We start from the raw sequence: 12561 nt of genomic DNA, 5'->3' as shown, positions 1-12561 counted from the left end.
AGCATGGCAGGGGAGGGCAAAATCTGGAGTTTTAGCGGCTAAAAATTGAAGATGTCTCTATTGAGCACGTCTGAACTGGCTTATAACTTGGCCAAAAGCCTTATAACTGCCAAATTTGGTCAGACTTTCATGGGAACAGCAAAAAATACATCTCCGATACAAATCCCCTGCCAGATTTCAAGTGCTTGCCCCAAAGCATGGGGGTGCTAGAGCTGTTCAAAGAAAAGGTTGCCAGATATTTTTTAACATGGGCAAAATAATGTATTTCTCCTAATGTCATTCTCTGAAATGGCTGAACTGTGTTAGCTGAACATTTCCAAACAAATTCAGCCTGAAGTAGGCACTTGGCATGGAAAATTTCAGCCCATGCTGTTAAAGCTTGGCAAAGTCATAAGAAACTAAAAATGTGGCACTACAATGGGAAGTTGTTTGGCAATCTTACACATAAGCTGTGTGCCCAGCCTTGTCTATAATGGCGCAGGTCTCTTCCCCTTCCCCAGTTCAATAGAAGTGTTTGGAGATGTGACCATTTGTTGTCATCAAGGCTGTAACTCCCTTACAGAAAGAACTTAGGCTGTGATTTTCAAAGGCACATAAGGAGTGACACACCCAACTTCCACTGAACAGAAATGCAATTTGGGCTCCTTCTTTTGAAAATCACAGCCTTAATCGAAGAACCAGTTTGCAGTCAGGTTCTCTCTCTACGTTTTCTTCCAACATACAGCAGTGAATAAATGTAAAATGTTTTATGTCATGGTGAATTTTGGCTTTATATTGTACTTGCCTTTGTACTGTTTTCTTATTTAATTGTATTTATTTGTGCTCCCCCACTATGCTTCAAACTATAAAAACACTTAATCAAAAAGACAGCAACACAGCCCTTCATCTATTAATATATTAATATTTAGACCAAATAGTGAATACAGTTGTTTTGACTCAATGACCTGTTCAGAAAACCCAGCAAACTATTAACTGACAAATTTTTATTGTGCATTGTTATGCAACAGAACAAATGAAACTAGAAGTACATAATAATAAAACCAATATTCAAATTAGGGATAACACCTGAAATAGCAAACTCTAGTAACAAATGTTTTTTATAATTAAAAATATTGACTTTAAAAAATTCTCACATTTTAAAGTTTTTAAAAGAAATGTGTGTTGCCACATAGAAAACAATTCACACATCCTATAGAAATTGTCACAAAAACTTACTAGTCTATATTACACTATGCACTTTGTTGTACAGTATCTGGTATTAGGCTATCCCTAACTTGTATTTACTTTACACAGTACAATCATCAATAGAAAGTATTCATAGAATGAACTACACCTTAACAATAAAAATATTAGGATTAATGGGTTTTTTAATCACAGTTTCTCCACAATTATTTGTCATAGAAAATAGAGCAAAGGCAGATTGGCACTAATGGGTATGCAGTACTGCTACACAAAGTTTCAGAGAGGGTAGATACATAAAGGACAGCAAGATTAAAGAATATATAAGACAAAGGATCTATCTTCTAGAACCATTTTAGGACTATTTTCTGAGTGAGGCGACATAACTTCCTTCTGTTCTAATTTTTCCATGTACATATCGCACTGTAAATTAATACAATACTTTTCAAAACACAGTGCTTTAACATGAATATATAGTTGTGCAATGGCTTATATGCTGTTACTTCTGATCCCTAGTATTCCCCAGAATTTATTCCTAGTTTCTTGCAGATGTGTTCTCAGTAATACACATGGATTTACAATGCAATGAGAATACATGCCTTGGACTGGTTAGAATAAGTAGCTGTGAAAGGTTATAAATGAAGTGAGTTTGGCCAAGGGGACGATAGTTCATCATAAACCCTGGACTGATTTTGCAATCTGAAACTTTAAAAAATAAAACAAACATCTAAATTCTGTCCTCTGCACATCCGTGACTCCCGTTTGCTTCAGTGGTAGGTGCACACATACAGCTGAGGGCAGAATTTTGGCATATATAGGTCTGATCCTGAAAACTCATTTACATAGATAAATAGTCTTTACATACATAAATAGATCAGGCCACAGTTTGGTTTTTTGCACAACAGGAGAGGGCAGTATTGTGAAGTTATACCAGCATTTTAGGACAGAAGACTGACTATCCTTTACACTAAAAATAAAGCTAGGCTTACTGGTTGCTTTACCAAAATCCCTACATTATTATTTGAGAGCGGCCTGCTAATGCAGTGATATTTTTCTCTGTTATTCAAAGTGAAATGTTTTCATTTTTAATTTCATACAATTCAACATTGGAAAGAAGCCATCATAATGTTTACAAAAATACATCATGATACATAATGTCAACAAATTTACAGTACAATGCTGACTCAGGCTGTAAATATTCATTTACAGTATAATGCTGACATGTTTTACAGTTCTGGTAAGTGACACCACATTAAAGACGTACCTGCGAGACTTGCACTGTCTGACCAACGTACTATTTTCTACTAATTTTTTTTTTAAAGTATAAGTTCAATAGTGAAAAGCAACAGAATATTTGTACTGCGGAAGGACACACATGCTGAGCTTCTTCCAAAGGAGACCATCTTGTGCCATTGATCTATCAGCAGAACCTTCTCATGACTAGAGTAAGGGATTCTGTTTAAAAACCGATGGCATGGTTACACCAAATGCAATTAAATTACTACTTAGTTTTTAGAAATTAAATTTGTTATTCTAAGTCAAATGAAGATTTAAAAAACCCTTTAAAAACATTAGAAAAAATAAAATTAAGAGGTATTGGATGTTGATGGGCCTAAAGCCTATATTGTATTAGACTGTATCTACAAAGGTATGTACAGAAGACTGTTTCCTGAAACACCATCCAGGTACAGCCTGTTAGTAGCTTCAAGGACAGCATGATCTTGCTCTATAGATGCACTGTGCTGATGATGTGCTTATTCTGACTGACTGACAGGAGGGGCACTACATACAGCAGAAACCATTCACAATGGCAGACAAAGAGGAGACAGATAAAAGGAGGAAATTATTGCATGGGGAATTAGTATTTGAGCAGGTGCCTCACTACTTCACCCTTGGTCCAGCAGGAGTTGTATAGGAGCACCTTGGATCAGAGAGACCCCTGGTGGCTGTTATGGAGAGTGTTGCATATAGCTTTCCCCATCCAGTAGTCACCCGTATGGTGGGGAGAAGTGAAGAAATTAGCTGGTAGATCCTCTATAGGCCCACACCCTCTGGTGAGGGATGGGGTGGAAAATATTTAGGAAAACAGGCAAAGATGAGGTAGAGATAAAGGCAATCAGAGATGGAGAAGATTCATCCACGTAGAAAGAGTTCAATATGTCTGTCAAACAGGAAGTGCTGTCTCAGGAAAAAGCTGATTCAAGAATCTAGGAGTGATGGGGAAGGCCTGACTCACCTAAAGTAGGAGGACTTAAATATGCTGAAAATGAGAGGGGAGGGTGTTGTTTCTTTGGTGTTAAATGTTTCTAGAGTGCATCAGTTTTTCAAAACTTTCCTACAGTGACAATGTACCCTAATCCTACTACTGAAAATCTCCAGTAAATTGAGTTTTTTACCTTGGCAACTGCTTCCAATATTGTATTCCATTGTGAATCAGCTTCATTTCTAGCACAAATATCTGTTTACAACTCTCAATCAGTTCTGGAGCCCATGCTTAAGTGCCCAATAGCCAAAAGGATAAATTGGACTTTTATTATAGAATCCCTCCCTCCATGCACCATTGAGTATCTGAGTATTAGGACCAGCTCATTCCTTGAAACAGATCAGGCAATGAGCATAAAACACAAACAATAGCACAAACAAATGCAAATGTAAACCTTTAAAGCCATAAAATACTGCAGCAAAATAAACTCTCCTGAAATGGAAATTCATGGTATAGCAAACTCATTTTTAGGAAAACTGCAGTGATTAGCTCAATACTTTAGATAAACATAGTATCTATCACTTATACACAGAAATTTTTAATGGTTTAGAAAAACCTGTTACTGTTTTGATACCTCCTAACTTAAGGATTTTGTTGCCAATGAGCACTGCCATTTTAGCACGGAAGTTTAATTTCCTGGTATTGCTGGACAAAGGAAGTACTGTTCAGGACTTGAGTACATAACATGAAACGGAATATTCCACATTTTAAGGTAACTTTTATAATTTTTCTATACTACTTTCTAGTAAAAAATAGAAGACTTCTTCCTTTGTCACAAGCCTCTGGGTTTGATTCTAAATCCCTTACTCAGGCAAAACTAATAGTAGTCAGGAATTTTGCCAGAGTTCAGTTCTGCCCAGGAATTCAGAACTGGACCCAGTATCAGCCAGCAGACAAGACAGTGACTTTTTGTTTCTTTAGTCATTTGATACCTTTTTTAAAAATTAACTTTTCTTTAGAACTAGATGAATGGAATTGCAGTTTTCCTTTGAAGATTCTATAAAAGGCTTGCAATTTATACACACCAAGGAATCCCATAGGCAGGCCTTGAAATGAATCATTCTCTGTTAAGTGGAGCACTAGGACAGGCTGGAAAACCTGGAATGTTTACAGTATGAGTTCAAACATGCTTTGGATTCTTAAATGACTTCAAGGAAAGTATTTCTAGTAAAGTATCTTCTATTTAACTGGTTGCTATTGTAGTATGGATTTCCTTCATTGACATCAATCTCCAGAGCCATCTTGGATACCCCTATTGAAGATTTCTTCTTGTGAACCTTGATGGTCTATCCCTTCATAATATGAGTTACCATTATGAAGGAAAGTCCCCACTGCACGTCCTTGACGAGCATGTCCTACTGCATCGCTGAAAACCTTGTTTATCTGTTCTTCAGATGGCATCCACCAATCAGGGTTGGAAGTACAATGCATCCTAATGAACTCTGTGGAAAACAGACAGTGATAAGAAACAGATTATCTTTGTAGCATACATTGTTATTGCCCAACTAGCAAGCGCTTATAGCAAGTAATAAATAGAGCATTATTATGATGACTTAAACAGGAATAAAACCTTATAGGAAATGCCATGATAATGCCAGTTGAACCTATTTTATTTCTAGGCACACTTATTTCACCATATGCAATTGTGTGTGTATGTGTGTAGGTGTAGTTACAGAGCAATTTCTGCTTGCTGAAATAAAACAATACATTTAATAGATTTTTACGATATTGAACGTGCAATGCATGTAAAGGTTGGTATGAAATAGGAAATGCATTTTATCTGAAACCTGTAATCCTTATACACTTCAATTTTATTGTGCTTACATTCATGAGTCTTTATGGTCTTCCTCTGCTACCTAGTTTAATATATGCAGATTTCAGCAATTTATAACTTAATGTTTCAAACACTATTTCAGATTGGTATCTTTTTTCCTTTTTGGGCTGTCTTAATTTTAAGTTCTAAACTTATGTTGTGTGTTTCTGGATATGATGTTGGTGTTCTAGAGACTATACTGGCCATTGAAATAGCTCAATGAGACAGCAGGGACTAACTTGCCCTTTCACAGCCTAGCACTGGGTTTATCCATGAATGAGAAACCAAGTTGTGCCATGTTTAAGCTGGCTATTTAAATGGGTAATGCTTATGTCGAATGGCTATGTTTGTGTCACATTCTTATTGTCAGAACTACTATTCTTCTTTCACTTTTTTGTATGTGTGAAGTATTTGATTGTTAGAATTACAGAAGTGGTTTTGACAGGTTTTTAACTCTTAATGCTAGTCAGATCTCAAAACCAGAGTACATAGACTTTAAAATGACAAAATATAATTTTAAAAGTGGAAGCACTTTATTTAGTGGATGCACTACATCTTAGTCAGCAGTAGACTTTTATTTATTCTCCACAATTATTTTTTCCCCCAAGCAGCAGGATATTTCTCATTTTACTTTCTAATACTGACAAGCTATTGATACAACAGGCGGTATAAGTTAATTTCATTACTGTCACAACATCCTGAGACCAGGGAATGCTGTTATCAATAGTTGCAAGCTGATCTTTTGTAAAATGGGGACATATGATTTTTGCATCGCTACTCCAGCAATGCCCCTTCAAAAGTGGAATCTATTTCTGTTTTGAATTCCTCTTCCTGTAAATTTGTGCAAGCAATACTGTCCCTGCAGTCTAGTTATGATTGCATGAGGTTTCATAAACTGGGATGTTGCTCAAGATAATGGTTACTTGTGTAGAAACAGTGCTACAGTTTAGGCCTGCTGGGCTTTTTTAAAACTTAAAGATGGTTCCAGAGATCTTTCAATAGAAGAAATAAATCTTTAGAACTTTTATAGATGTTAATGTAAGCTTTCAGTAGTTACCACTTACGAAAGGGACAACCTTTTTAAGGAAAAATATTGTTTTCCACTCTTGCTCTCCAAAATGTTCATCTAATCTATTTCAGTAGGGCTACAAGCAGATCTATCCATTTTCTTCCCCCAAAACCCTTATTAATCTCTTTCAAGAAGCAGCATCTACACTGGACTTCTACAGAAGAGATTATCAAGGGATGTGCCATGTAACTTCAGAAGGCTACACTCCCCTGTGCTTCAGAATTATGTGCTCAGACTGACTGAAAACATATCTTTCTCTTGGGTGGGTGGAGGAAGAATGACAAACAAGTAATAGTTATCGAATACTAACACTTTTGTTTAGGAATAATCATTTCTTTACCCCCCACCAAAAAGAAACCCTTCAATTCCTCAAGCACTCTTCTGAGCTCTCACAGGTCCTCCCCTTGTGCAGTAAGGCAGGTTAGAAATGGCTCTCTGAAATCAGTCCCTCTGGCTGCAGACAGATAAGTAGTTCTCACTTCCTGCCATGACCCCTGAGGACAGTCCAACATTATGCAATGCCAAGGATCACCAATACTACCTTCCTTTGGGTAGGGGCTAGAGAGGCTCAGTTGGATCCCTGGCACTGCAGAATGTTGCACTGCCCATACACTGCCTGGCCAACCCATGGGTATACTAATTTATAAATCTCTACCAAGCAGTTTAACAGGCAAAATGGAGCCCAGACATTTTGACCTCCTGTGCAAGATTCTAAATTATTTATGGAAATGCCACTTTTTCCACAGAGGACTACAGGGTACACACATCTATAGCACATGTCTAGTGGTTCAAAAATGATAAAGTTCCAGAGGGCAAAGTCTTGCGCATTGGCTGCCTTGGGATTGGAGAGAGTGCAGTGACAGAAGGGGTGGCCATTAGGTGTATGTGAGATGCCTTTTAAAGCCAATAGGTATAACTGAAGGTGGCACCACGGATGCCCCATTGTCTCCTGGTCCTGTCCCTGCTCAAAATCTGGCTTGGCAACTGAGGAAGCATAGAGTGGTGGTAGGGTTTGTATTATATTTCTGCTCCTGTATAAATTACAATTGAATTTAATAAATCTTAGTAAAGCCTGATGCACTTCTGTTCAACTTTTAAGTCCTTAACTTCCAGAGAACTTGACACCTTGAGTCCAGCTCCAAACCTCTCTGCAGCACGCTGCATACACTGAAATGCATTGTCCCCACTTCTTTTAAGCTCTGATAATTCATTTTATGTTGCTTTAACATCTGGTGAATCTTTTGTGTAGCAGAAAATACCATGCCTCAGTCTGAGTTTATGTAAAAATAATACTTTAAATGTATTATGTGATTATGTAAGTATATTACAATTAAAAGTCTGCTCTGCCAGGCCTTGTTAGTTACTTCTAATCTAAATGGATAGAAGTTCAGTCTCAAATGTAACCATTTCTGCTTCTGGTGTTTTCCCTGTATTTTCCTTTTCATTGCTTACTAATAACTTCATAGGTTTTATGTTGTCAATCGCTTTGGAATGACTTTTTGCACATGTAGTGCTATGAAAGTTAGGCTAATTTAAAAGAATGAAATAGATATTATATTTGTGAAGTGGACACACTAAGACTAATGCCAAGGGCTTTTTTTAAACCAAGCTAGTTAAAAAGTTTTATGTGAATCATTATAAACGCTGACAACAAGCCTTAATAAAATATCAGAAAAACAAAATAGGAATTGCCATAGCAGATCAGAGCAGTGGTCCAACTTGTTAGCAACAAATCCCACAGTGAACAATTATGAAATAACCTGCCACAAGAGGAATTTCCTCCTAACCCCTCTGAGTTAATGTTGGCTTACATCCTGAAGAATGATCCCTTATAAAATGTATACACATATACTGTATAAAAATTCTAATTTACATGTGGATGTTCTCTTTATCCATATAAAATGTCCAGTCCTGTTTTGAATGCTACTAAGCTTTTGGCTTAAATGGTATATTGAGTCATTGAGTTCCATGGTTAATTATGTCTTGTGAATGTCCCCCTGTTCTTGTATTATAAGAGGATAAATAGGAGTATTTGATTTACCTTCTCTATGCCTTATCATGTAGCCTCTTATTTGACCCCTCTCTAAATTAAACAACCCCAGTCTCTTCAATTTCTCCTCTCATGGAAGTTTTTCCATGTCTCTAACCACTTTTGTCATCTGTCTCGAAAACCCTCTCTATTTCTGCTGCAGTAAGCTGAAAGCTTATATTTAGCCAGAGCCAATGTGGTGAAATGAGATCACATATGGTGGACACTGAGCGAAAAGATGCAGTACCTCTGAGACATGTTACTTTTACTGGATCCAGAGGACGTCTTTCAGGACCTGTCTCTCCTGACTGCACTGACCTTTTCCTTTTTCCAAGGCCGCATGAGTACTTAAGCTCATCAGTTGTGAAAACAAATCTGATGAGATATCGAAGTAGCCGCCTTCCATCTTTCTTTGAAGAATTTACAGCCTCATCCCACTGTTTACTAGTGATGTAGACAGGATAGTTGTTCAGCAACTGCTTGCTTCCCTGGAAAAGTTAAATATTTCTATTATTTATTTTACAAGGCAAATAAGTAAAGACTATGTCAGTTGCAAAGAAAAATGCTTTTAACTAGCTGAGATGCTGACAATGAGATACCTACAGAATGAATAATTGCTCATACTGAGAATGGGGACTTCTAAAATTACATTTGCATTTTCTATAACAAGACCCAGTGAGGTATGAAGGATGCTTTTTGAGAGAGTGCTATTTATATCTTGAACTTTAACAGGTAAGCTAAAAAGTGTGAAGCTCCAATGATTGGGGATACATTTAAATATAACCTTTCCTTCTTAATCTATTAAAATGTGCAAAAATGTCTTTGAAGAGTGTGATCAAACAGGTCTCTTTATGGCAGCCGACAGTTCACTACTTCAGAAGTGACTTTTTACAGTCTATTTTTATAATAAATGTATTACTTTTTGTTGAACACACCTAAAACCTGACATCAGTTGTGTTACTGTGAAAAATATAAGGAAAATAAATAAACCTGAACTGTAAAAAACTAAAAGCTTCATTACTATTAATGAATGCCACATTAACTCAAATGATAGCTTTACACAAATGCTACTATGTCAACTGGAAACAAATCTGACTTTTAGTCTTCATAATTTATTTGCGCTTTAAAATTCCAATTCTAAATAGATGCAGAGGGACTAATTATGGGAATTTCTGTAACCCATACAACATTTATAAGCCAACTTTGGTCAATTGCACCTAAACAAATTTACTTTAGTTCTTGTTGCCTGTAAAATTCTACAGCATAGGACAAATTAATTAACCCAAGTTCTCAGTTTTAATGTACTTGTTCAAAAGTAATTAAGCTATTTAAAAAACAATTTCCTAGAGACTCATTCACTTTTACCGCTACATACATTTATTGCAACTTATAAATCTAGCACAGTTTCACCAAATTAGGCCTGCTTCATAAAAGCATTATTAGAGTAAACACTTTCAATGAGAGTTCATTAAGAAAATGAGTTCAGTGAAATACTGTCTTTTGAATTAGTGGAATCTGGGGTACTCTACTGCAGGTGTCACTTGTGGCCCCTCTCTCCTAATGCAACACTATTTGTTTACAAACAGCTAGTGCACAATGTGAATTTAAGAAAAAATAGTATACAATTCCCTCCCCTCTCCCCAGCATCACCCACATGTTTATAAAGCCTACTGGGAGATGGTTTGGGAGGTATGTGCCTCAGACACCCATTACTTTTCATTTTTTATAAGTTTGGTAAATCTGTGAAAACCCAGCAAAAGCTCAGAGGGGTCCTGGTGTATGGCCGATCCACACAAATCATAGCTCGGGGTGAGTGTGCAAAGGTAGTTGAAAACTAACCTTGGCATTTTATTAATCCTATTGCTACATGTGATGGGGTGGATTAGGCCCAGAGGCCCCCTGCTGGAGGCCTCAGGGCCCTACCACACCCCATTCCAGAAAGGAACTGTAAAGAAGTCCTCCAGTCTGCCTAGAGTGGCTGTGGGGGAAGCAGCCAATCAGAGAGGCTGCAGGGAAGAAGCCAATCAGGGTCCAGCAGGCTAGTATAAAAAGAGCTGCTGGGGCAGATTAAGGTTAGTTGCTGCCTAGAGCTGGAGGAGTGTGAATGGTATTCCTGGCTGGCTGAAGAAGCTATAGAACCTCTGACAAGAGCAATTGCTGGCAGGAGAGCAGGACAGAACTCTTGGGTGGCTGCTGGGACTGAGTACAAGACTTCAGCACTATGGGGTTTGTGTTTGTTTTCACAGACAGACTGTGTGTGACTCAGCTAGAGGGCTGAGTTGCTGAAGACCTACTACAATTGTAGAGAAAAAGAGTGCAGGTACATGTACTCAGCCAGGGGCTGCTACCTCTAGTCAGGGCCCTCTGCACCATGTTGCAGCAGCCTGCATTAACTTATGCCATCTGCAAATTGCTCTGAGGGGCTGATATCCTAGTCAAGGAGCTCTGTGGTGCAAGGGCATCCTGGCCACAACCTCTGTTCCCAAGCCTCACTCCCTCTCCTCTGCTCTGCTGGCAGTAGGGAGGGGGAATGGTCTAAGAGTCACTGTGCTAGCTCTGTGTAACTAGAGGATCACCCTTACTCTGAGATGAGCCTCCCTGGGCCAGATCCACCACTGATTGGCCACAGGAGTATCTGACCCACTGTTTTTATCAGTAACTTGCTTGTAATCTTTCATGTATAAAGCTAGTTATCCTCCATTTCTAGGCTATTGGAATTTCCTTGTTAAACTATTAGGTGTATATAAAAAATTCTGATAAACTAGAAAGAAAATAAACATTCGGTGTTTGTACTAGCAAAATATACAAACTCAAAGTATGACCTCTGAACCAGAGCAGTGCCCGTTAGGACTGTGGTCTTGTCATCTCTCTCAAGCTAAGCAAGATCTGGCCTGGTTAGTAATTGGATCTGGTCCCACTATGTTCATTGTGGATTAAGCACTTTGCTGAATTGGGGCCTCATTAAGCAGCAAGTTGCCCTAAAAAGTTAGTGTGGAGTGGAAAGCATTGTGCCGATAGAAGTGCAGTCTTTTCAATGCAATGTAAAAAGGCCCTGATTGCATGTGGTCCTCTAAGAGTTCATGACACTGTACTTGACTTAATTCCAGCTATCCCTAACTATATCCCCTCCCCCCTGAAAATACAGTCTGTTAGGATATTTTTCTTCATTGCCTGTCTAAAGAGACTGTAGTATTGAGGTGCTCTCTTAAACGGTTGCTATATTTTAATCCAGACATAGCTACGTTAATTCCTGTGTATTTAAAACCCTTTGGGGCAAAAGACTCTTGATAAATGTAAGATGCATTTTGGTGCATCTGACCGTAGTTAAAACAAAATAACTAAAAAACAACATCCTAAAGAAATATAACAAGCATATCCTGGAGGAAAGATTCAGAGTACAAATGAATTCATGCTTATACCTATACATGAGTAATCTTTTATTCATAAGTTTAAACTCTTCATATTTTTTTAATTCAATCAAAAATCCTCTCCCATCATAACACATTATCTCCAATGGATAGTTACAGAACAACCAGTTTTTACAATGGCTTCAAAACTCTGGTTAAGCAAAAAAAGGAGAGAGAAAGGAAAATGAGAGCTTGCAATTCTTACTGTGAATGATCTCTGATAAATACAGCTTTCAATAAAATCAAACCACTTGGAATAAAATAAGGTGAGAAGCAAAGTGACACACAGTCTTGGGGGCAGATCCTCAGATAGTGAAATCTGCTATAGCTCCACTTAAGTCAGTTTGGACCAGCTGAGCATCCACTCCTTGCACTGTATCTTCCATGTATATGGGAGAAATCAAAGTCTGAATGGCAGAAGCTCAGAATAACTAAGTATCTTCCCTGTAAGTTGCATGGGTGGTGGATAGTCGGTGGAGGTATTTGAAAATATTTACAGGAAGAGAGAGCTGTCAACTTCAGATCTGGACGTTCTAAAAAGGCTTACACACCAAAAGCCATCTTCCCCAGACATGTTCTTTCTAGGTCTGGGTTGCAGCATTTTGGGGGAAATATTAGGGAAAATTGCTCTAGAGCTGATACACAAGCCATACTTATTCTTTGGATAAGTGGAGGTTTTAGTCTCCAGGGTTTTCAATACAGTACCTTTCAACACCAAAAACCTTATTTTAACTCCCCCTCCCCCCCCCAACTTAGTGACAAGCATTTATAATGTCCATCCTTTTGTTTTGAATCTATCAA

The 12561-nt window shown here is 37.9% G+C and overlaps 1 protein-coding gene across 2 annotated transcripts in view; it reads right to left on the bottom strand.

Moving 5' to 3' along the window:
* Nucleotides 1–1134: 1134 nt before the first annotated feature.
* Nucleotides 1135–12561, bottom strand: part of BEND4 (BEN domain containing 4) — a 34832-nt gene continuing 23405 nt past the window's right edge. The window contains exons 4-5 of one of the 2 annotated variants that reach the window (XM_084625420.1): nt 8601–8841; nt 1135–4884 (exon numbers count right to left, since the gene is read on the bottom strand). In XM_084625420.1, coding sequence (XP_084481546.1) covers nt 4667–4884; nt 8601–8841 — 459 coding nt within the window. In that variant the 3' untranslated portion in view covers nt 1135–4666. The remainder of the gene's footprint in view (nt 4885–8600; nt 8842–12561) is intronic. The other variant, XM_084625421.1, reaches the window with a different exon arrangement.

The sequence above is a fragment of the Lepidochelys olivacea genome (genome assembly GCF_965140295.1).
Source record: "Lepidochelys olivacea isolate rLepOli2 genome assembly, chromosome: 4".
In the NCBI taxonomy this organism is placed as follows: domain Eukaryota; kingdom Metazoa; phylum Chordata; order Testudines; family Cheloniidae; genus Lepidochelys; species Lepidochelys olivacea.
Note: the sequence above shows the minus strand (reverse complement) of the source record. Positions and strands in the feature narration are given on the sequence as shown.